Below are 25053 nucleotides of genomic sequence, written 5' to 3'. Positions count from 1 at the left end.
GGCCCACCCAGGACAGAAGACGCCCAGACCACATAGTGTTCTGTTCACCTTTTTTTTAAGTTTGTATTTTAATTCCAGTAAAGTTAACATACAGTGCTATATTAGTTTCAGGTGTACAATACAGTGATTCAGTGTTCTATTACTTTAGATGGATAAGCTGATGATTCAGATTCCAGACCTATAAGCCTGGGTGAATAGATCTTGACTCTGTAAGAGCTTCCAAGACATGCTAATCAATGGGGCCCAGGCTAACACAGTGTACCTGATCTCATAAAGCACAGAGATAGACAGAAACACACTACAAGTCAGGGCATGAGAACAGTTGACACTTGAGAAGTATATGAAGAATATTCTAGAAGTCCAAATTACAGTAGTTGCTAGATAGGAGATGGAAGCCCGACCAATTCAGTGCAGTGACCTCAGAATTAAGGTTGGGAGACAGAAGAGGATATTGGTGAAACGCACAGGCTCTGAGATCACAGCCTGTATTTATTCCCAGGCGGGACACTGACCAGTTGTGCTGCATTGAACAGACTACCTAGACTCTGACTTTTGGCTTCCCCATTGGTAAAAATGGTAATAATAATTAATAATAATAATAATTTGTTTCATAGGGTTGTTGATACAAATAAACGAGATAATACATGCAAAATGCTTAGCCGGAATGCTTAGAATGTAGTATGTGGTTAGCAAATCTTAGCTATGATTCCAAGAACAAAAGCTCAGTACCAGGCAATAGTTTCAGTTTGAATTAGGAAGTGTCCTCTAAGCCATGAAGGAGGTAAAACTAGGACAAGTACAGGGAACCGTACGGAGCAGACAGAAAGATCAAGAACTTGCAGTCTCGAGTAGGTTGTGCAGGTTTAGAACATAAGCTGAGTTAGATGTCCCACTACTGTTTCCCTAGAAGCCCATCCTTTCCTCAGTCACAGCTCTTCTCTCCAACCCCAGTACCTGCTACAGTGTCTGTCATACAGTAGATGCCCATGATGTTGGTTGAAAGAGTAAACATATTTAAAGTAGCCTTAAGCACACACAAACCTGTCTCTGGCTTCTCGCTTACAGAACAAAAGGGCATTAGAAAAATTAGCCTCATAGATAAACCCAGATATTATCAAAAGGAGGTGCTCTTTTCAAGACATTTTTTTTCTTTTTCTCATTTTTGTAAAGGAAGTGAATTTTAGTAAGTGCCGAGAGAATGTGTAAACTCACCATAGGTGTCAAATCATAACACTGCCACAGGAGAATTCACACCTATAGATGAGCTAGTTGAAGAACAAAGTTAGTTTTGAAAGGTTAGAGAAAAAGATTTTGAAATGTCAGATCCACTCTATAAAACTGACCACCCTTGGCATCACCCTTTTAATCTACCTGGGTTGGAGAAAAGCCTAGGGCATTTGAAATGAAGACAATTAGCACCTCAGACAGGGCATCCACATGCAAAATTCTGTCACCTCTCAGAGACCTCAGGAGGTGACAAGTCTAGATAAGAAGACATTTTCAACCTTGGCTGACAGTTTGTCAATGCTTTTATATTTGACTTAAATGGCATCTATGTTTTAAAAGGTTGTTGTTTCCTTTAAACTATGAAGCTCTCTTCCTCCACCTCATGATTTTTATTTCTTAGGTCGTTTAGAAAACAACAAGAACAAAAATCTTTCCTCTATTGGGTGAGATCTGAGGAAACAGCTCTTGCTTCTTGCACACAAATGAGCTCAGTCCATTTCCCCTCTGTTTCTCTGGAAAGTACTCTTGGCTTTTGTTTAAAGCACAGAGTGTTAAAGCTGGAAGTGGCTTTAGGGGCCATCTGGTTCAAGTCCATTTGACATAGGGAAAAAGTAAGGCTCAGAAAGAGAAAGCGATTTCGTGGTAAAACATGGAGTATAATTTGACCCTCATAATTGCTGGATTAATACTCCTTCCAATTTATTTTGCTCTTCCAAAAGGTAGGCCAGAGGCATGTACAACCAAGTGTGTGTGTGTGTGTGTGTGTGTGTGTGTGTGCATGCATTTTTTCTCTTATTTTCTTTAGAGCACTAATTTCATTCATTCACTCACACAACAAATATATTTAAGCATCTAAAATGTGCTAGATGGGGGTGCCTGGCTGGCTCAGTCCATAGAGTGTGCGACTCTTGATCTCGGGGTTTGGAGTTCAAACCCCATGTTGGGCATAGAGTTTAATCAAAAATAAAAAATAAAAACAGATGAAAAAAATAAAAAAATAAAATGTGCCAGATGGAAGATACAGGGGTGGTGAGTAAAGTGCACTAATTCCTGCCATCAAGGACCCTATGTTCTTAGTGCAGGAGATAGGCAATAAGGGATTCATCAGATAATTCTGCTTCTGAGTGGATTATACCTGTATTTGGGGCCCATTCTTCTTAACTCTTTCTCTGCTGGTGCCTCCACTATGTCCATTGCTCCCCTCTCTTGTTTTTCCCCTTTCCTCTCTTGTGGGTATGGCAAGAGAGAGAAGGAAGAGAGCCATTTTGAATCCTCTTTCTCCATACTTCAAGCTCGGCGCAAAGTTCTGAATTTGCTAAAAAGTCAGGTTCAGTACTCGTGTAGCCCCAGAGTGAAGATGTCGGTATTTTTCATCAACGCTGCAGTAGTGGGCTGGCCCAGCTGTCAGCTTGCTTGTGAGATGACAATGACATGCTGGGTGTGAGGGTTGGACTATTATCTTATAATTGATCTGTTCTTTTTTTACATGCGTTTAGTTGTGCTGAACCCCATCGTACCTGGCTGCTTTGACAGGTGTGCTATGTTAGCAACACAGAACCAAACAGAGAATGAAAAGAAGAATGCATGGTACACTTTTACTGTCAGATCCAGGTTGCTCCGTTCCTAAGTTTGTGGATGATTTGTTCAGGGTTGTTCAGAGACAAAAAAACAAAAAACACACAAAAAACCCAACAACCATAAAACCAAACAAAACTTAGGTTTTATTTTTACCTACATGACATACTGTTCTCACAGTTCACCTCACAGGTGGGCTATTGTCTATAGGGTGTGAATGAGGGCCTGGACCCCCTACCCGACCTTCCCCTTTCTTGTCTGAAATTCCTTGACCCAAAGGGTGAGAGGTGGACTTGACCATAAACAAGTGAGGTAGAAAGATGATGAGACAATCTTGGCTCAGTTCCCCAGAGCTATCCCCGAATATCCTCTTGAATGCTGTTTTATTTTCTTTGTTTATTCTCGGTGTTGTAGGAGGCTTATGTTTACACTTCATCTACTAAGGTTGATAGAGTCTAAGGCTGGGCATGCTTCAGTGAAGGAGAGTCACGGGGCGCCTGGCGGGCTCAGTCGGTAGAGTATGTGACTCTTGATCTCGGGTCCTGAGTTTGAGCCCCATGTCGGGGGTAGAGTTTACTTAAAAAAAAAAAAAGTGAGTCACTACTAGCTGCCATTGAAATCTGAGAGGACCATTCTCAACCCCAGCGGGTGGCAAACACGTATCTCGCTTTGGCACAAGGCTGCTCTGGGCATGTGGGGATTTAGAAATTGTTCCCCCAGCCTTGAGCTCCCAGCCTTGCTGCGCTCTCGTGGAACTAGGTGCTGAAGTTGTGGAAGAGATACAATGGACACATGACTTCAGTTATGTAAAATCCTGTTTTACAAGTATTTAACATAATCGAAAGGCACAATGTAGGAGACCGCCCAGCTTCAAGCATGAAACAAAGTCTTATTCCAGTAAAAAGGGGGGAAGTTTGAGGGGAATATTACTTAGCAGCATATTTTAAAATAGAAGCAATGCTTTATTTCAGAGTAGGCAATGAAAGTTGAAAGGCTTTAAAAATTAATGATAGTTTAGCATCAACTGAAGAAAAAACATGCTCTATTAACAACAGAGGATAAAATTATCAACACTTGCGATATGATTTAAAACAAGTTTTATGCCCCAAATGCAGATAGGTGGGCCCTGTACATAAAAGGGTGTATACAAGTCCACATAAAGACAAAGCACCAATGAAATGATTCATTCTCTCATCTAAGGCTCATCAAACAAACAAAAAATCTGGAACATCTTTGGACATAGATGTATTTTTTTAAAAGGTTTTATTTATTTATTTGAGAGAGAGAGAGCGAGCAAGTGAGAGCGAGCAGGAGCAGGAGCCTGATGCAGGGCTTGATCCTAGGACTCCAGGATCATGACCCTAGTGGAAGGGAGACGCTAACCGACTGAGCCACCCAGTTGTCCCCAACATAGATTGATTTTTGTTCCTCAATCAGCACTCCAGGATCTTTGGCCAAGAAAGTAGGAAAAGTATTTGCTCAGGATCAGGATTGCTCAAGATGACTAGGAAGAGTAGAGAAGGAGACTTGGCCCGTGTTGGTTTCTAACCGACTTTCTGATTGTGTAGGAGCCTCCTGGTTCTGCTCAGGAGTGCCTGCACACTGATAGTACTGGTAGTTTCTGTGTTTTGGTCTCAGAGCTTCTGGTTCTTTCATTCTCTGTCAGCACGTTTCTGCCCCACACCAAGGCCGTATACACCTTGCATCTATCATCAACCCGTCTGGGGACTAATTAAGCTAAGTCATCCCTGGCGGCCCCTGGGAAACCTGCAAGAACGGAAGCCTTAGCAAGCATTCCTGTCTGTGGGCCCGGGTCGGCCTTGGTAGTACAACCCAGCTCTTGCAAGGGCCTTCTTCCAGTTGGCCTCCCCTCCCCCTCTGAACCCTGTGTTGGGGGGTGGGGTGTGGAGGGTGGGGGCAGGGAGGGGGATTGAACCTTGTGGCAATAACCAAGCTTCTAAATTGCTGAGCTGGTTTTAATTGAAGTGTGAGAAGGAGGTTTGAAGGCAGATAGACAACATCCTGTTGTTCGGGTGCTCCTCTCTCTTTTTCTGCACATCTGGCTGAACTGGGAGTCAGGTGGCTGGCTCGGGGCTCGGTTGCCGCAGCAGGGGCATCTGCCTTCCACTGGTCCACGCCTCAGCGGCCCACGAGTCCACCAGGCCATGGACGCGGTGGCTGTGTACCACGGCAAAATCAGCCGGGAGACGGGCGAGAAGCTTCTGCTGGCCACGGGGCTGGATGGCAGCTATTTGCTGAGAGACAGCGAGAGCGTCCCGGGCGTGTACTGCCTGTGTGTGCTGTGAGTACGTTGCGGTGGCCGTGGGCACCAGGCCCGTCGACTGCACCGTACGGGCTGGGGCTGCGGGCGGCGGCGGGCGACGTCGGGGCCTCCAACACTGCTCCTGCGACCGCCACAAGGCCTTCCTCAGGTCCAGCCTAGGGGCGTCGCGGACCGAACTTCGGGGTAGGCCCTTCATGGGGGTTTCACTCCCAGGGCCTTCCCGCTCCAGAAGTCTCTCCCCGGGGCCTTTTGTGGCAGCTGCGGAGAATGCCCTTCGGGGTGGGGAGACGAGGCCTAGAATCTACCTTTGCTCTGAGTAAGATCCAGGCTCCCCAGCTCCCGTTTTGACCTCTAGTGGAGGCCAGCGAGGTGGAGCCCTGGGATGGTGGACTGGCCAAAATTGGGGCCACCAACTCCTGAGAAAATGAAAGGCATGTGTGCCTTTCCAGATCTCTTTAAATGGAATTGGAGGTGTCCTCCCGAGGGAAATCATCGCATTCTGGGAAAGGAGGAAGACTGAGAAACGGAATCCATTACTTTAAGAATGCAATGCCAGTTAGGTCGGGGTGCTGAGAGGGGGATATTTGGAAGTAAGACTGCCTCTCTGGATCTGCTTACTTTGTGCTTCTTTTGGAGGAGCTGTGTGCGGGGGCTGGGAGTTTCAGAAGTAGGAGCCTTCTTTTTTTTTAAATTTTATTTTATTATGTGAGTCACCATACGTTACATCATTAGTTTTTTTTTTTTAAGATTGGTGGTAGATCTTTTTTTTTTTAAAGATTTTATTTATTTATTCATGAGAGACAGAGAGAGAGAGAGAGAGAGAGAGAAGCAGAGGGAGAAGCAGGCTCCCCACTGAGCACGAGCCCGATGCGGGACTCGATCCCAGGACCCTGGGATCATGACCTGAGCGGAAGGCGGACGCTTAACCATCTGAGCCACCCAGGCGCTCACATCATTAGTTCTTGATGTAGTGTTCCATGATTCATTGTTTGTGCATAACACCCGGTGCTCCACGCAGAACGTGCCCTCTTTAATACCCATCACCAGGCTAACCCATCCCCCCACCCTCCTCCCCTCTAGAACCCTCAGTTCGTTTCTCGGAGTCCATCCTCTCTCATGGTTCATCTCCCCCTCCGACTTACTCCCCTTCATTCTTCCCCTCCTACTATCTTTTTTTTTTTTAACATATAATGTATTATTTGTTTCAGAGGTACAGGTCTGTGATTCAACAGTCTTGCACACTTCACAGCGCTCACCATAGCACATACCCTCCCCAATGTCTATCACCCAGCCACCCCATCCCTCCCACCCCCCACCACTCCAGCAACCCTCAGTTTGTTTCCTGAGGTTAAAAATTCCTCATATCAGTGAGGTCATATGATACTTGAGAAGTAGGACCCTTCTTGATAAAAAGCTAGGACTGACAGTAGTGGTAAAGGGCATGAAGGGAAAACACCCCTGTTATGATTCAGCTTTGCCCTTTACCTAGGCATGCCTTAGTCTAACGCCCATTTTGAATCAGATGCACCTTCACCTTTGCTCCAGGGCTCCAGAATCAGGAGATCTGAGACCTCATCCTGTGCCAGTCTGATGGTAGACTTGTGACCTTGGCAAGTTAACCTCTCGGTCCTTCAGTTTTCTTGTCCATAAAATGGGTATAATAATGAGACCTACCTCATAGGAGAGTGAGGGGCAAATGCGATAATGCAGGTAAAGAATTTAACACTGGACTGGACACATCATAAATGCTCAGTAAATGTAAGCTATTGTTATTATTGTATCTGTCTTCTGTCGAGTTCTCTCAGTACTCTCGGGGCATTTCTAAGGAAGGACCTAGCTTGATCACTTTTTGTTACACGTGAAACACCTGCACTATGTAGTAGGTTCTAGTCAGAAACAAAATGAAGGAAAATGCTTGGTAGTAATTTTGATACCTAATGATACACTGCAAGATTGTGAAATACTTTCTGGGTCAGTGAAGAAGATCATACTGAGGCCATTATTAGATGATTTTCATTGTTTATTGGTTTTTTCTTTTTACATGGTCAAGCCATGTTGGTGACAACTCTCAGGCCATGCTAAATACACTTACTATAAAGGCTTCAAGAGAAAATGTGGAAGCAGTTGAATCTCTTGGGCTCACATCTTTTTTTTTTCTTTTTGAAGTACAGTTGACATACAATGTTATATTGGTTTTAGTTGTACAACATAGTGATTTGATAATTCTGTGCATTCCAAAATGCTCAGCACGATAAGTGTGGTCACCATCTGTCACCATACAAAGTTATTACAGTATTGTTGACTGTGTCCACTATGTAATACTTTTCATATCTATGACTTATTTATTTTATCACTAGAAATTTGTACCTCTTAATCCTCTTCACCTATTTTGCCCATCCCCCCCGTCCCTCTCCCCTTTGGTGACCACCAGTTTGTTCTCTGTATTTAAGAGTATTTTTGTTTGTTTTATTTTTTAGATTCTGCATATAAGTGAAATCATATGGTATTTGACTTTCTCTGACTTATTTCACTTAGCATTATACTCTTTAGTTCCATCCATGTCATTGTAAATGGCAAGATTTCATTCCTTTTATGGCTAATATTCCATTGTATATATTATACCACATCTTCTTTATCCATTCATCTGCTGATGGACACTTGGGTTGCTTCCATATCTTGCCTATTGTAAATAATGTTGCAATAAACATAGGGGTGCATATGCTTTTTTGAATTAGTGTTTTTGTTTTCTTTGGGTAAATACCCAGTAGTGGAATTACTGGATCATGGTATTTCTATTCCAGTTTTTTTTGAGGAAATTCCATACTGTTTTCCATAGTAGTCACACCAATTTACATTCTTACCAGAAGTGCGGAAAGGTTTGCTTTTCTCCACATCCTTGCCGACACTTGTTATTTATTGTCTTTTTGATACTAGTCTTGGGTTCAGACCCTTATGATTTGCTTACATTATTGTTTTTCCCAATTGGAAACTGGGGAAGGTCGGTGAAAGCCATCTAGTATTCTGCGGCTCTTTTCTTATCAAAAGAATGTGGAAGAATGAGTGGGCAAGTGAAAGGGGCTTCTTTAGAGAAGCTGACAAAGGAGGTAATGAGCCCCTTAACATAGAGGTTAAAAAAGAAGCCTGGGCAGGGGACTAAGATGAGACAGTGTGTGGCAAGATGCACCTAAAGACTCAGCCATGTTGGCCCCTTTGTTTTTTCTCAAACCTGCCAACTGTGCGCTCTCCTCCTCGGATCTTTACACTTTACACTTTGTTACTTCTGCCTCGTGCCTCAGAGACCACTTTGACCACCCTATCTAAATTAAGTAGCTTCTCCCTATGCCTGTTATACTCTATGACTTTATTTTTCTTCAAGGAGCTTTAAACTAGCTGACATCTGCTTGTTTACTTATGTATTGCTGTTTTCTTCAGCAAAAATGGAAACTCACCGAAGGCAGGGACATTGTCTTCTGCACCAGGAACACAATCTAGCACATAATAGCCATTATGAGGCACGTTATGAGGTACATAATAGGCACTCAATAAATATTTTTGAATTAGCAAATGGATTGCCAAGGCAAATACCCTTCTTTCCCGCACAGAGATTTGGACTGATAATCAGGCCAGGGTGTAGACTCTGGGGAGGTCATTCAGCTTCTCTGGGTCTTGATTTTCATACCTGTTAAATAGGAATCGTAAGGTGTGCCTACCTTTTGCATAAGATCGCTATTGGAAAAATATGCAAAAGAAAAGGACAACTTTTAGCCTTTTGCCTATGTAGGCCAGGACCACATAAGGAATTAACTTAGGCAGAGTGGGAAATTGTCAAACATGTAAGTTTTTACCCAAAGTGAATCTTGCATAAATGCAGTTTTTATGACTCTCAGCTCTCCATGCAAACCTCCTTATGAAGTCGCGGAATTTGGTAGGCAAACTGGGAGTCTCCTAGCTTGTGTTTTGATGGGCACACTGGGGCCTCAAAGTCTTAGATCATGATTGCCAGGCTGTGCTACAGAGGAAAGACACAAGGATACATTGTCTTTTATGAGAGTTTCTTACTCTTTTTGAGCCAAGGGTCCCTTTTGATAAACATAAAAATTTCATGCCCCCATTTTAGTACTATGCTGTAGTAACAAAAATCAAATTTTATTTTGAAATAAACAACATACTCATTTCAAACCAAAACTTGTGTGCTCATGATATGCAGTAGAAATAACAATGTAAATGGTGTCGTATACACGCGAACAAGATATAGCTAACAAACGTGAATTGATTATAGAATTCACTCAGAATAGTTTCTCATTCTATCTCTCGTTTTCTCCCATTGTCCAAGGAGGTTTGGTTGAGCTTTAGTTCCTGTAATTTTATGGCAGAAATAATACATTATGTGTGCCTTTCAAACTTTATTTTAAACTCTATTTTCAAACTATGCTTGCTCCTTTCCCTGGTTCTGAGCCCCCAATCATGGCCTTTAGATATGGCCTTTTCCTCTGTTCAGTTTTGGAGAATTGAATCTCATAAAGCACTAAAGAAATTTTCCATTTACAGAATTTCTCACCTTCCTTTAAAGTGAGTTTTCCTTTCAGTTATTTTCAATACATAAATGCAGATTTTTGTATAATGAATCTATTAAAAATAGTTCCTAATGCCTATTCTTATAGAAAACTTGAAAAGTGTAAATAATGGAAATGAGGGAAATCATCTATAGTTTTAAAACCTAAAGACAATTATTGTTGAAAATTAAGGGAATTTTCTTCCATATTTTAGTAAAATAAATTGCTTTCTAAACACACAAGTGCTCTTACAATATCGTATTCTACTGCATTTTCCACTTAACATGAAAAAAACCCATTCATATATATTTTAAGACATCATTTTTAATGGCTGCATGGTAGTTCAGACAGTGATTGTACTATATTTTCTTTAACCAGTCATCATTTTTAGACATTTGAATCATTCCATTTTTCTTTGCTGTTACAAATGTTATCATGATTCATATTTTAGTCCATAAAGATTTCCTTGTATTTATGATTACTTCCTTATAATGAATTTCAAGATATGCAATTTCCAGGTCAGAAAACATTAACAGCTTAGGATTCTTGATATATACATGATCATCAAATATTTTTCCTAAATGGTTATGCCAGTTTACATATATGTTCATCAGTAGTGCATGAGAGTATCCATTTCACTATGCCCTCCCTAGAAATGGGTATATTGTTAACAAAAATTCTCCTTGAAATTTGGTGTCTCACTCTTTATTCCATATTTCTTTGATTAGTGAATGTCTTTTATATGATTGGTAAGCTATTGTACTTCCTTGTTCATAAATTGGCTCTTTGCGTGCTTTGCTATTTAACCATTTGGATCTTACTATTTTTCTTAACACATTATGAATTTTTATATACTAATCCTTCATCTGTTGCAAGTATCTTTTCTCAGTTTGGTGTTTGCCATTACTTTTCTCTGATACACAAAAAATTAACATTTTTAGTAGTTAAATCTGTCGCTCATTTTCTTTGTGCTTAATTTCTTCCTTTGCTTCCCAGCTTAGAAAGTTCTTTCACTTGCAGAGATGTCATACCACTTCACTTCAGTTTTTGTTTTCAATTTATGGTTTGGTTAGTTTACATTTAACTCTTTAATTCCACTTGGGATTTCATTTTGATGTGGAGAAAAGATCTAATTTGATTTTGTTTCAAAGTAGCTAACAATTGTCCTAATATAATTTATCAATAGAACTTCTATTCCCCGTTGATTTTCTAGCCTACTTTACCATATATTAAACTCTAACATATAGCAGTTATTATTTCCCATCTATTTGGCTCGCCTGATCTATTTATTTTTGTATTACTAGCACTGTAGTATGATAATGTTTAATACATTTAAATAATTATTTTTCTTTTTTTCCCCAAAGATTTTATTTTATTTATTTTTAAAGATTTTATTTATTTATTTGACAGAGAGAGAGACACAGTGAGAGAGGGAACACAAGCAGGGGGAGTGGGAGAGGGAGAAGCAGGCTCCCCTCTTAGCAGGGAACCTGATGTGAGGCTCAATCCCAGGACCCTGGGATCATGACCTGAGCCGAAGGCAGACGCTTAACGACTGAGCCACCCAGGCGCCCCTCAAAGATTTTATTTTTAAGTAATCTCCATACCCAACATGAGGCTCGAACTCACAACCCCAATATCAAAAGTTGCACGCTCCACCAACTGAGCCAGCCAGGCACCCCAATTATTTGCTCTTCTTACTTATTGGTTCTTTGAGATAAAATGTAGAATAATTTTGTTAAGTTAAAAAAAAGTCCCATTGGGACTACATTAAACTCAATAATAAATTTAAGGAATAATTGCCATCTTTAAAGAATGTAGTCTTCCCATCAAAAAACCTGATACATCTCTCCATTTATTAATTTTTAAAATTTACATCCATCAATAAAGTTTTGTAGTTTTCTTCCTTATAGGCATTGCACATTTTTTGTTAAGTTTATTTCTAGTCATTGTATGAATGTATGTGTCAATTTTTTTTGTTTCTATTGAAAATGGAATTTTCTTTTTCTACCATAATTTTCTATTGCTTAAGAAAGCTACCGATTTAACATTTTTCTTGTATTCATCCTGTGTACTAAATGCTCTTATTAGTGCAAATAGTTTTATTTCATTTTATTTTAGTGTAGTTTAGTTTATTCTTTTTGGTTTTCTATGTATATTAAGTTTCTTCTCACTAAGTTACACTTGAACTCTGACATTTCTCCCCTTCTCACCCTCAATGTAGACAGCCATTGGGAAAGTCCTCCTTGCCCACTGGGGTAGTTTGATGGTGAGAGGAGGAAAACCAATTTAAAATATTTAAAATAATTAGTTTGCAGAAATAGTTAATTTCCATAATTAGCGTCCTTCTGTACATCTCTGACTTTGTTACCTATTTGATGGAAGATTTAGAAGCTGAAATGCTGTTACATTCTTTAGCTGCAAGGACACATAGTGAAGTCATTTGACATATATGTCTTTAGATAAAAGGATAACTATCTTTTTGTCCTTTGAGATTTAAGGGATGACTGGGAATAAAGTGCCTATCAAACCACTGAACTGGAGAAATGGGGGAAGGAGCAGTGATGAAGTAAAATTCCAGTTTATCAGTTGTAATAGAGGGGAACATTGTAGCCAAGAACTCAAAAGAATGAGAAATTATGACTTAGTTTACACTTAGTTTTTTATTACAATTGGATATATGTGTTGGTGCTGCATTTGTCTTCATGATACTTTAGGTCACCAGAATTATTTTGGATTTTCTGAGTACAATCCATTAATGGCAGAGCAAGCCTGAAAGCCAGCCTCGGATTAAAGTTGCATCACATAAACCACCAAATGTACAATTCACACACCAGTAAATCAAGTGCTGATTCTGGTTGACAACGTGAAATTAAAGTTGCAAGATTAACCTGAGGATGTCATTTGCCTAAGTGAAGGGGAAGTCTGGGTTAATCTTTTAAACTTGACCCTAAACTAGCTATTTTATCTCGGGCAAGTTACTTAAACTTTCTGTATCTCAGGTTCCTTATCTGTGAAAAGGGAAATGATGATAAGAATCATATTTCCCTCATAGGGTTAGTAATCCTCAGAGGATTATTACATGAGTTAATGTTTATAAAGCTAACGTGTAGTAGATATAGTTAATATAAATAAAAATCTACAAATAATTGCAATACAGAGCATCATAGGACTACATAAATAAAATGTGCTGTGGCAGTTCAGGGGAAGAAGAGATTATATTTATTGTCATGACTCATCAAAACTGGTTTTACATAGTTTTCCTATCAGACTTGAAGCTGAATGACTTGATATATCAGTTTTGTAAATTCAAGTTCAGTCTGAAAAAGGGAAGATTGTGCCATAGGAAATTCAGATATCTTTTTACTCAGAGTATAGTCTCAATAATGATGGCTTTGTATAAGATACCATTCTTCTGGGTTTAAAAGTTCTGAAATATTTGTTAAAAAATCAGTCACATTTTAATTGTGCCCGGAATTTTGCGCATAGCATTGGTTTGTATAGACATAGACTGTATGGCCACTAGCATGCTTTATTTGCAGTGTCACGAAGAATCAGATGTAACTAAACTTTTTCTTTTGTGTAGTCCTTGAAGTGGTATAAAGAAAGAATTGATGTGGTTTTGTTAGTTCTAAACCAAGATCTGTCCCTAACACTGACCCCTTGAGAAAATAAGAAATAAATCAGGTTGCTTTCTTCTCATTCATTTCTAACCAGAGCACTTTTTTAAGGATTGGGACAGCTTTTGAAAAAAATGAAGGCAAATTTTAATATTAGCAGGGCCCTAATCAACACATGCTTTGTACTCATTAAAATGCAAAATATTAGTTAAAATTAGTGTCAATAACAATAACAACAATAGCAATAAAAAGCCTCGACTGTTTACTACTAATTATTCATTTTCTGGATTTTTTTTCATGATAAATTTTAAATTCCAGGCCAATCAACAAGTCTGACAAAAGATTTGGTGGAGGAAGGAATTTTAAAATTACAGAGCATTCTTGGTTTGTCTGTATTAATGGAAGGAGTCAGAGAAAAGATAATCCTAAAAGGGATGCAAGAGTTTTTAAACATAAATTATATTTTTCTGGTTTGTGACTTAGACTAGATTTGTAAAGCACCAAATTGTAATTTTGCTTCTTTTTCTTTAAAAAAATGTTAGTAGTCACTTATGTAACTTTATAAGAAAAATTAATATATGGGGATGCATTTACATTAGTTTAAATTTGCTTCTACTTTGTATACATACAGATATTGTTCTGAATAGTTGTAATCGGAGTGATGTCCCCATGTGTCCACTCCTTTCACGCACCATATTTTATATTAACATAACCCATGTGCTTAATTTAACATTTTTGGAAAACATAAGAGGACTCTAATACCTTTGCACTTCGGTATAATTGTGAATGGTTCTTTCTGCTACCATTTTCTTATTTTGAATAACATACCTTATTTGGGGGTACTTAGGTTAATTCTCTTTTTTCCCATTCTTAAAATAGAACTACTATGAAACTCTTTATGAAATTGCTTTGTCCTTTGATTCCTTGGAGTGTAAAGAAGATAAGCAAGGTCATTCATTAGGTCAAAAATATGCATGGTATTATAGCTCTTTTTACAACTCTATTTCCAATTTATTTCCTAGAACAGTGGCTTTTCAGTGGATGGGGAGAGACTATGTGTAGTCTGAAAAAACATATTCAAAATTTAGTTGAATTTTATATTTTCAAATTATTATTTCATAACTCAAGCTACAGAAAACAAAACATGAAATTTTGTTTGAGAAGAGGAAGTGCATGGTTCAGAAACACTGCTCAATGAAGACTGAAACAATTGAAAAAACTTCAGCTTGTATTTATTTTTTTCCTTAAAAACGTTTTTACTGAAGTATAGTTAACATGCAGTGTTAGATTAGTTTCAGGTGTACAGTATAATGATTCAACAGTTCTATACATTACTCAGTGCTCCTTACGATAAGTGTACTCTTAATTCCGAAAACAGAGACTGAGTGACTACGGAGAAGGTGGCACAGAAGTGCCCTAGGTGAGTGGAAGAACCCAGCTTGACTTTGCAGAAATTGCCATCAAGAATCCCAATAAGGTGTGGGCATTCTCTTTGCATTTCAGTCCACCTGTAACTGTAATGTTCCTTACAAATCACCTGGAGATCTTGTTAAAATGCTGATTCTGATTCAGTGGTTCTGGGGCAAGGCCTGAGACCCTGCATTTCTAACAAGTTTCCGGGTGATGCTGATGTTATTACCCTGGCAATGTAATTTGGACGGCCCCTTTTTGGATCTCTTGCATCCATGACCATAGGGTAACGAGAATTGAGTAGAGGGGATTCTTGGTCAGTGACTTCAGTGACTTGAAAGTGGAAGAGATGAACTCCTGGTTTATTTGAGGGGTGAAGCGATTCTGCTCATTCAGAAATCTGAGGGGCGGGGGAGTAGGAAATTGTTAATATTAGATGGGTTAATCACAAGAAGTTTTAGGAGCCACTGACACCAGGTTGTTCAGAGACTGAAGGAGGTAAGGGCTTTTGAAGTGGTACTCAGGTTCCTGCTGCTTAACTGAAAGTGAGATAAGATCAGATTCGTTAGGAAACAATTTTCAAAACAGACTCATTTATTTTGACTAAATGAGGCTGAATGATAGTAGGGAGATAGATTCTTTGTATTTTTAGAGACTCGCTGTTTTAGAAAGTGAAAACTGGTTGCTTACGATTTTGCTTGCTTCGTAGCTGAGATTTTAAATAATGCATTTCCACATCACCTTTAATGATACTGAATTGCTGCCATTAATCGCTTCCCAGAGGGAAATTGGAACGAAGGACCTATGCTATTTCTCTGCTTCTATCTCCATTTTGCTATGTGACTCTAAGAAAATCACTTAAAGCCTTAGGGTTCGAGTTCCCATGGTGAAAAATGGAAATCAAAGCCCTCACCTTGTTCCCTGTAGAGTACTTACTGTAATCAGTGGGCTCTGAGGTAGATTTTGTTGCTTAAAAAAATAAGACTTTAACAATGTAATATTATATATTTATTTAGCATATTATATATGCATATATCAAGCTATTTTATGTATGATCTAAATATGCTGGGAAACCTTCATAACAAAAATGAAACATTTCCTATAATCACACGAACAATTAAATTGAATTTTTTTGGTTTCACAAATTGAATGAACCTGATCATAGTGTTTTAGATGTATTTTTTTTGTCCTTTAGGTAATCAGTACTGATGGATACTGATTAAAGATACAGTAATTTAATGCACATTTTAAAAAAGATTTATTTATTCATTTGAGAGAGAGAGAGCGCTTGCACACGCATGCCAGCGGGGGCACGGGCAAAAGGAGAGGGAGAGAGAGAGGGAGAGAGAGAATCTCCAGCAGACTCCCCGCTGAACGCAGAGCCCAACGCAGGGCTCAATCCCACGACCCCAAGATCATGACATGAACTGAAACCAAGAGTTGGACGCCCAACTGACTGAGGAACCCAGGTGCCCCTACTCCACATATTTAAAGACTTTTAGTTCTAAAGGGAATTGATGGTAAGTGAGGTCAATTACTTGAGGATGACCCTCTGTTTGGAATGCTTTAGAATCATCTGTTCTTTAAAGTTTAAATACATTGATTTTTACCAAAGTTTAGCATGTATTCTAACCAAAGATTTCTACTGACCTAAACTTGTGCCTAAGAATAACAATCAGAAAATGTCTAAAATAAAACTGTGTTGATCCAGAGAATCTGATCCATCTTCCTATTCATAATTTGAAATAATTCAGAACAAAGTTTACCCTGCTTTTCTATGAAGTAAAAGTTTCTTAGGCAGATTATAATCTACATCCATTATAGTATGGGGACCAAGAGCTAGGGCTCTAGAGTTAAACAGGCCTGATTCAAATCCCATCTTTGTTGCTTGATCTCTAGTGTGGTTCTCATTACTTAGCTTCTCAAAGTCTCAGTTTCCTCATCTATAAGATTAATTTTACAATATAAAGCTCATAGGATTGTCGTGGGGTCCAAAAGAGATAATAATGTATGTGCTATGGACTGAATTGTGTCCCCATCAAATTCCTATGTTGAAGTCCTAACCCACATTGCGGCTGCATTTGGAGATGGGCCTTTGGAATATAGTTAAGGTTAAATGAGGCCGTAAGGGTGGGGCTCTAATCCAATAGGATGGGTAGGCTTATAAGAAGAAGAGAGTCTCTCTCCATGCACACACAAGGAAGAGGTCATGTGAGCTCACAGCAAGACGGTGGCTGCCTACCAGCCAAGAGAAGAGGCCTCAGAATGAAAGCTATGTTACTGGCACCTTGATCTTGGACTTCCAGCCTCCAGAACTGTGAGAAAATAAATTTCTTTTGTTTAAGCCACCTGCCCTGTGGTATTTTGCTGTGGCAGCCAAAGCAAACTAATACAGCATCTAAAACTCTTGGCATCAATTATGGTTGTACAGTATGCTTACATACTTAGTGATGGCGGAGAATGTTTACCCCAAAGGACAAGCTGCTTTCAAATACTTTAGCAGGAGTCTTTTTGAAAAATTTTATTTATTTTTGAGAGAGCAAGAGAGAGAGCGAGAGCAAGAGAGAGAGAGAGCAAGCGGGGGGAGGAACAGAGGGAGAGGGACAAGCACATTCTGTGCTGAGTGCAGAGCCAGGCACGGGACTTGATCCCATGACCCCAGGATCATGACCTAAACTGAAGCCAAGAGTTGGATGCTTAACCAACTGAACCACCCAGGTGCCCCAGGAATTTTTTTAATTCAAATTTCTATTCTTACTATATTATGCTGTAAAGTAACCATAATAGTAATATTATAGAAATATAGTATTATATTTATTATATTTAGAATTAATATTGTTATTTCTATTAAGTGGACCTGATAGTACCTTATCCCAGTAAAATATTTTTCACCTAAAGGTTCTACATGTACCTAAAAGTAATATGACCACACTTTGGGGACGCCTGGGTGGCTCAGTCGGTTAAGCGTCTGCCTTCCGCTCAGGTCGTGATCCCAGGGTCCTGGGATCGAGCCCCGCAATGGGCTCCCTGCTCAGCGGGGAGCCTGCTTCCCCCTCTGCCTGCCACTCCCCCTGCTTGTGTGTGCGCTCTCTCTCTGTCTGACAAATAAATAAAATCTTTAAAAAAAATGACTACACTTTCTTCAGTCTATTTAATAATCCATGATTTTTACTAATTACAACACGTCTCTAGTTTCTTTCTGTCCAGTCTCTCAACTAGACAAATCCTTAGGAGTGTGAGCTCCCATATTTTAAAAAAGGGAAAAGATAAAGAAGGCTTCTCTAAAGACTGTGATAATATGCAAGCAAGTTAGATCCCCCAGGTTTTTCTTCCTATGAATGCAATGGTGCCCATATATGTGTGTCCCAATATATGTAACATTTATGTGGACTAGTTAAGATCAAATTTAGAGCATCTGTTGTTCTTTCGGAATGTTTCAGTAATTGAAGTTTATTCTTTCACAGGTATCAAGGTTACATTTATACATACCGAGTGTCCCAGACAGAAACAGGTTCTTGGAGTGCTGAGGTATAGCTCTTTTATTTATTTTTCGCTTCTGGGGATATCAGGGAGGTGTTTGATATTTAGGCTGGTTTTATAAAAGAGTTGTCAAATCCTACTTTCCCCAAATATTCATCAGATTCAAATCACTAAAGCTCCAACACAAAATTGTTCATGGGTCTTAAGAAGGCTTTAAAGAATTTTTGTCCCAGTTCTGTTCAGCCACCATTGTATAGAATGGTCTCACTTTGGGGAAAATATAAAAAAGTTGAAGGATTTTGTCAAACTTTTAGTGCCTATGCAAAATTTTAGAAAGCATATACAAAATTTGTATTATGGTTAAATAAGCAATTATTTACCAAATGATACCAATATGAGCATTGGTTCTATGGTGGATTAAACAACATGACTCCTGTTTTCTAAGAGCCTCTATCTAATACCCCTGAGGAGATACAACATGAATTCAAGAGCGATTTGAGAGCTGAGTTTGTCGTCAAGTAGATCTGGTTTCCAGGTCTGGTCCCCCCTCCTCCCTGACAGGTCTGTGAACTTGGGCAGGTTACTTAACTTTTCTCTGGACAAATTTCTTCATCTGTAAAATGAGCCTAAAAATAGCGCCTTGTTCATAGGGTTTATTTTGAAGATTAAATGGGATAATGCATATAAAAGAAAGCTCTTAGCTACAGGACCTGGTACATAGTAAGCCCTCAAAAATGTGAACTCACCCAAACTGCTGGACAATATGATTGTATGTAGTCAATTGCTATGTTATCTAGCATAGGAGTTCAAAGAAGGGAAGATTTTCCAAGGATTAGTAATCAAGATTGCTCTTTGTGTGGAGGCAAGACTCCTAGCTGGGCCATGTGGGAAAGACAAGGGTAGGCAGAATAAAATTAGAGGGAACACTGCAGTGGTTTTAAAAGTACACTCTGCAAAATTCTAAGGTTCTTCCAAATGGATGCCATGGGGTGGCGGGGGGTCGGGGGCAGAGGGAGAGGGGGACAAAAGTGGGTATGCTTTTGGGTGCCCAATTCATCTTTGATCCAAAAGGTTCACCTTTGTTTTGCTTATCAGCTGGGGCTCGGATAGGATTTCATTAGAAAAATGGGCTATGATGGCTTTGAAAACATTTGAAAGTCACTATACCGTTGCAGGTAATGCCCACAGAATGAATTTATTTCCATGTACCAGGGTAGGATATCACATCTTACCAATGTGGAGGTCTCTACAACTGAAATCTTTGACCTCAAATGCTTTCTCAGATTTCTGAGTCTTTAAAAACAGCCTGTCTTTATAATGAAAGCACTTTATTATGAGCTGTTTGAAAACATAAATGCAAATATCAACCTCTGTTAATAATTCAGTCTATGCGCTTAAGAAATTCTAGTCTAGGCTTAAAAAAAATTAAAATAGCTCTAACCTTTACAAATTCATCAGTAAACTAGAAAGCCCAAGTTGCAGACTATGAATGTTTTAAACTACAGAGATGAATTAGGGCAAGTTTTCAAACATGTTGTTGCTTTATATCATAAATAAATAATTCATTAATAATAATTAATTATAATTAATAATTACTTTATAATTATCACAGATAATTAATACTGTGTTACCAATTAGAGGCAAAGCAGTAACATTTCTAATCAAAACGATTTACACCCGTTTATATTTTAAAATTCTCTGCAGCACTGCAGAGATGATTGAATAAGAAATTAAATTTCATTTATCACGAAGAATAGTTGTGTGTGATATATACATATATATTTGTATATACTTTGATTAGAAATAGCCCTTCTCCCTAGAGAAGTAGCCTTCGGCTGCTGAAGAATATTCTTTATGGAAAGGGTCTTAAATTATTAGGGATTAGCTAATCTTGTCTTTAAATTTGTTTTCTTCTATTTCAAGTATAACATCATAGGATTGTTACATGCTTGTAATCATGTTAAGGAAGAAAGGGCTTATTGAACATAAATGTCCTTTCATCCTGTTGTCTGGTCTGACCCCATTTATACAATAATATTGTAATTATCTGCACCAAGAGAGCAGAAGATTGGCATGTTCTCTCCAAAGGGAAAACAGTTTTTAAAAAATGCCTTAGATTTATTTTTGAAATGCATATTGCATTTTTTCTATCTACTAAATTTGCTTTCTTAGTTATGTTTTTGCTAAGGGAATATTAAACTAGTGTGTGTTCTCAGAGCTCATATCACCTGACTGGAAGAAATTTCTCCAGAGCATATTGAAGACCAGCTGTGATCCAAAACATGTTTCCATGGATAACTAAGAGATGGCAGTATGGGAAATGTGCAAATTTGAACAATAGCTGAGTTCAGTGACAGAATGGGAGTTGTCAGTGGTACAATTCTTATGGTGAATGTATTTTCAAAATTGGTTAAATGACAGATATTTATACTGCTTTTTGGAACAGTGCTTTAGTTTGCCACACTGCAGGAAAAATCATGGCAGTAACACTCCATCCTCTGTGCAAAGATTGTGCTAGAAATCTAAGTAAGTCTGAGATTTGTTTCAAAGAGTGGAATGAAATTTTAACTCTGGATCCCCCGAGTTATGAAAGACAAATATTATGTGAATATCTACTTTTAGATAGACTTTTAGGTTTTATCATTGCCTAGCGTATTAACTTATCTCATGAGACTCAGGCTAAGATTTTGCTAAATTGTGAATTTAGAGAATTCTATACACAGTCAACTATCATTTATTAATATGTGCATTGTCATCAGTATATTGTAAAAAAAAAAAATGTACTAGGGTGCCTGGGTGGCTCAGTTGGTTAAGCGTCTGCCTTCGGCTCAGGTCATGATCCCAGGGTCCTGGGATCGAGCCCTGTGTCTGGCTCCTCAGCGAAGAGCCTGCTTCTCCCTCTTCCTCTCCCGCTCCCCCTGCTTGCGCTCTCATGCTCTCGCTCTCACTCTATCTCAAATAAATAAATAAAATCTTAAAAAAAGTAAGTTCTAAGCTCCCCCTGTGGACTTCAGTGCCTTTGGGCTTTTCTGGATATTTGATCGTCAGTAGATCAGTAGATGCTAAATAACTTTACTTATTAACCTAAGCAAAACACTGTAAATTAGGATAGTCATTTGCCAGCGAAACATTGCATCCCATGTTCAGATTGTACATCCAGTGCTATTATTCCTTTCTGTTAGTGTGGATAATCAAGTGTTAACTGCATGTAAGTCCCCATAAAAAAGATGTTTCTGTTGATAAATGGTTTTACAAGCCACAAGAACAGCTAAAAAGATGTGTGGTTTGAAATCTTTCCACACTGGGGGAGTGTACAGTTTCTCTTCTGGTTGGTGACTCTAACTTCTCTAGAAACTGTTTGGTCTTACCCTCTCTGTTGGTGAACTCATTGTGGGTATTGGCCCGAAAAACAAAAAGACTGGGTGCTGGGATCTAGAGCCAGTTCTGCTTCTGATTATCTGTGTGAGCTTGGGCAAGCTGAATTATCCCTTTGTATTTCCATTTCTTTTTCTTTTTTTCATTTTAAGTAGGCTTCACGCCCAGCATGGAGCCCAGTGTGGAACTTGAACTCACAGCCCTAAGATCAAGACCTGAGCTGAGATCCAGAGTCGGTCGCTCAAGTGACTGAGCCACATAGGCACCTCTGTATTTCCATTTTCTTATCTGTCAAATGGGAATAAGCAAATCAGCAAATCACTGCCAATTTGTGAGGAAATAGTGGAGGCAAATGATGGGAAAGTGCCTGGAACTGAAAAAGTACTGTGAGGAAGATATAAGGAGGTATTTTGTGCCTATGACCTGCCCATGCCATTTAGAGATTCTATCTTGGAGACAAAGAACTGTTTGGAGCCCTGTAAGAATGGCCATGGTATTTTGGATGAGGTCTCAAGTCGAGTTCTGGGAAGGTGTTTTGTTTTGTTTTGTTTTAAGATTTATTTCTTTATTTTAGAGGGGGGTGGGGAGGGGCAGAGGGAGAGGGGGAGAGAGAGAGAATCTAAGCAGACTCGCTGCTGAGCACAGAGCCCAGTGCAGGGATCGACGCTGGGCTCAATCCCATGGCCCTGAGATGCTGACCTGAGCCGAAACCAAGAGTCCGCCGTTCAACAGACTGTGCCACCCAGGTGCCCCCAGTTCTGGGAAGGTGTTTTGACCATAGGGGTGGAGCTGAGAGAGAGAGAGTGTGTTCTACATCTACTGAGGCTCCGGACTCTTTGAGCCTCTGAGTAGACACTAATTTAAAGCTAAAAGGAACTTTTTCAGGGCTTTCAAAAAAAAAAATTACTTGCCCAAATGTAGGAAATGACTGTGAGTTACTATGGACAGCGTGCTGTCTTCAGCTTTTCGTCTAGTTGGCTGAAGTTTGCTCGCCAGCCTTCATGTTTCTCATTAAATGCTAACAAACAAACAGCTCCCACCTCAAGAATCTTCCAGATGGAATAGCTGAAAAACAGCTTTCAAAAAAAACCCTAGTCATTGTTCAGTTGCTTATAGCAATACTATTTTATTTTATGTAAAATGACAGTTTTGAGCTGATGCCTAAAGCTGGGCTCATAAGCTTTTGCAGGAAATTGTTATTTTCAGCAGTGCCTTTGCAAGAGAATTGATGCCAGGAAAGGAATACATTTTAATAGTCACTTGCAAATAATGATCTCTTCAAAAGCAAACAAACAAATAAATAAAGGTGACCTTATATAGTCTTTCATTTTCGTGTCATAGAGAAAATCTTGTCATGGTGAGGTGTTGGCAGAGAGCAATTTTGGGGAGGATAGGGAAGTTTTCCGAGGAGGAAAAAATTCAATATGAAGGATGAGGCAGGACGTATGGTGAGGTGAGAGTCTGGGGACTAACTAGCGATGTGTTGTGTGTATCGTAACGGTCAATTTTTAATTTCCTGTGTAGCATTTTTATTGTGGAATGATGACTGGGAGGCTGGGTTGTTGTTGTTGGGTTTGGTTTTTCAGGCTTTTTATTAATGACCTGTACGATATGTGTTTTTTCTGTGTTTAACTGCATCTTCTCTGTTGGTGCATTCATTGTGGGTAATGGCCTGTATACCCTTAGAGGCTCGGGATGTGTGATGGGTAGCAGGCAGGAAGGGCAGGAGCTTGTACAAACTAATACCACCCTTGGGAGAACTGAAATGACAGCTCATTAGCTCCTCTTGCAGGGAAATTCAGCCAACCAAAGTAAGCTCTTCTAGAAATGTTGTTTTTCCTTCTTCCTTATGTTTTCAAATATTTGAACAAGTTATACAAATGTTACCGATCTAAGCCTCCCTCACACATTTTGTAGGCCTATTTGTATCATTTGGAGGTAGGTGAATAATTTGCTTGGCTTTTTATTTTCCAGACAGCACCTGGGGTTCATAAAAGATTTTTCCGGAAAATAAAAAATCTCATTTCAGCATTTCAGAAGCCAGATCAAGGTATTGTAATACCTCTGCAGTATCCAGTTGAGAAGAAGTGCTCAGTTAGAAGTGCACAAGGTGCTACAGGTATGGTTCACTGTTAATTTTCGACAGGGCTTGGCAGCTCGGGGTTATGAGTCAACATTTTCATAAATACAAAGTTATGGGAAGTTCCGTAAGCAACACGCAGTGGGGAGGTAGGTGTTGCCAGCCAATCGAGCGAGGGGGGACTCTTCACAGGCTGTGATTTCAATAGGCTCCACTGTAAAGTTTTAATACATCTCCAGGAAAATATAAAGAATTCGATTAGCCCACAACATTTAAACCCATCTTTTCCCGTCTTGTTCTCCACCGTGTCCCTTTTGTCAACACCAAAGTACCATTTCACTTCACTAACTTAGACACAAAACGTTTGAGGGATGGGATAGTTCTGACAACACCTGGGCTGTCCTTCACCTTTGCTTAGTAAACGATACTTTCTTTCCCTTCAGAGAGGGAAAGGCTAATGTTAGCGTGGCCCATGTGATCCTCATTTCTGAATTTGTGGTGCTTGAATTAATGACATTTTATTGGAGCGAAGGAAACTAAATTAGTACACGCTATTATGCTACAGGCACACGTTGTCCCATCTCCTGAGCGAAGCTATTTTAGTGTTATGTATCAAGCTGACGACAGAATACTGGTCAATGTCTGCAGCTACGTGATTGTCTATTCATCTACTGAAAGGGGTTAATCACTTGTTTGGAGTGAGAGGCTATGCCTTGATTGAAACAATAAATATTTATGATTAGAAAAATGAGTTGTTATGTCCCTTTTTGACAGGGACCCAGGCTCAGGCATAAACTGACAATTAGACTTAAGTGCTGAATTAAATTAATGAGTAGTTAGCCTTTATAATAGAGATATAAATAGAACTCCAATTTACAAATTACACATTACAATTACAAACTGTTCCTTTCTGCTCCGTATTCCCTTCTTTATAACTCAGTTTTAAGTACCGGTTGCTTGAGCTGTATCACCGGGTTATATCTTTGTGAGCTTTATGCTGTTGGAAATTTTATGATTATAAATTTGAGTTAATCTGTAATTTTAATAGCTTGTAAGTTTATCTTTTCTTGATTTTCGTGATTATTTTTCTTTAGGGAGAAGAGAAGAGCCTGATGTCTTCCTGAAAGCACCATGAAGAAAAATCAAATACCTTGTACTTTATTTTCTATAATTTAAATATATGCTAAGTCTTATTATATATTGTAGATAATACAGTTCAGTGAGCTACAAATGTATTTCTAAAACCATCATAGTCCCGTAGTGGAAGTCTAGCATGATGTAAAAGCTGAAATGGACTTTGCCGGTAATGAGGCGCTTTGAAATGAGGTTATTTTCAGTTTTATTTACAAATGGGAAACGATTTAAAACATAATGGTACTTTAGAAAAGATTAATGTTAATTCTTGCCAAATATAAATAAAAATAATCCTCAGTTTTTTTCTCAAAAGCA

The 25053-nt window shown here is 39.1% G+C and overlaps 1 protein-coding gene across 1 annotated transcript; it reads left to right on the top strand.

Annotated features, from left to right (window-relative positions):
- The first annotated feature begins 4783 nt into the window (after positions 1-4783).
- Positions 4784-25053, top strand: SH2D1A (SH2 domain containing 1A). Its single transcript, XM_028122729.2, has 4 exons — positions 4784-5104; positions 18134-18197; positions 23499-23643; positions 24699-25053. The coding sequence occupies exons 1-4, from the start codon at positions 4968-4970 to the stop codon at positions 24737-24739; spliced, it is 387 nt and encodes a 128-aa protein (XP_027978530.1). The 5' UTR covers positions 4784-4967; the 3' UTR covers positions 24740-25053.

The sequence above is a fragment of the Eumetopias jubatus genome, unplaced genomic scaffold (genome assembly GCF_037043125.1).
Source record: "Eumetopias jubatus isolate StellerSeaLion01/CBP00866 unplaced genomic scaffold, mEumJub1_p1.0 scaffold_11, whole genome shotgun sequence".
Lineage (NCBI taxonomy): Eukaryota > Metazoa > Chordata > Mammalia > Carnivora > Otariidae > Eumetopias > Eumetopias jubatus.
This window is presented reverse-complemented; position numbering and strand designations above follow the sequence as displayed.

Excerpts from the sequence above, each read along its gene's own strand:
- SH2D1A (XM_028122729.2), top strand. The coding sequence starts at position 4,968 with ATGGACGCGGTGGCTGTGTACCACGGCAAAATCAGCCGGGAGACGGGC. Across the intron at positions 5,105-18,133 it reads GTGTACTGCCTGTGTGTGCT|GTATCAAGGTTACATTTATA; the intron begins GTGAGTACGTTG and ends ATTCTTTCACAG. Across the intron at positions 18,198-23,498 it reads CAGGTTCTTGGAGTGCTGAG|ACAGCACCTGGGGTTCATAA; the intron begins GTATAGCTCTTT and ends TTTATTTTCCAG.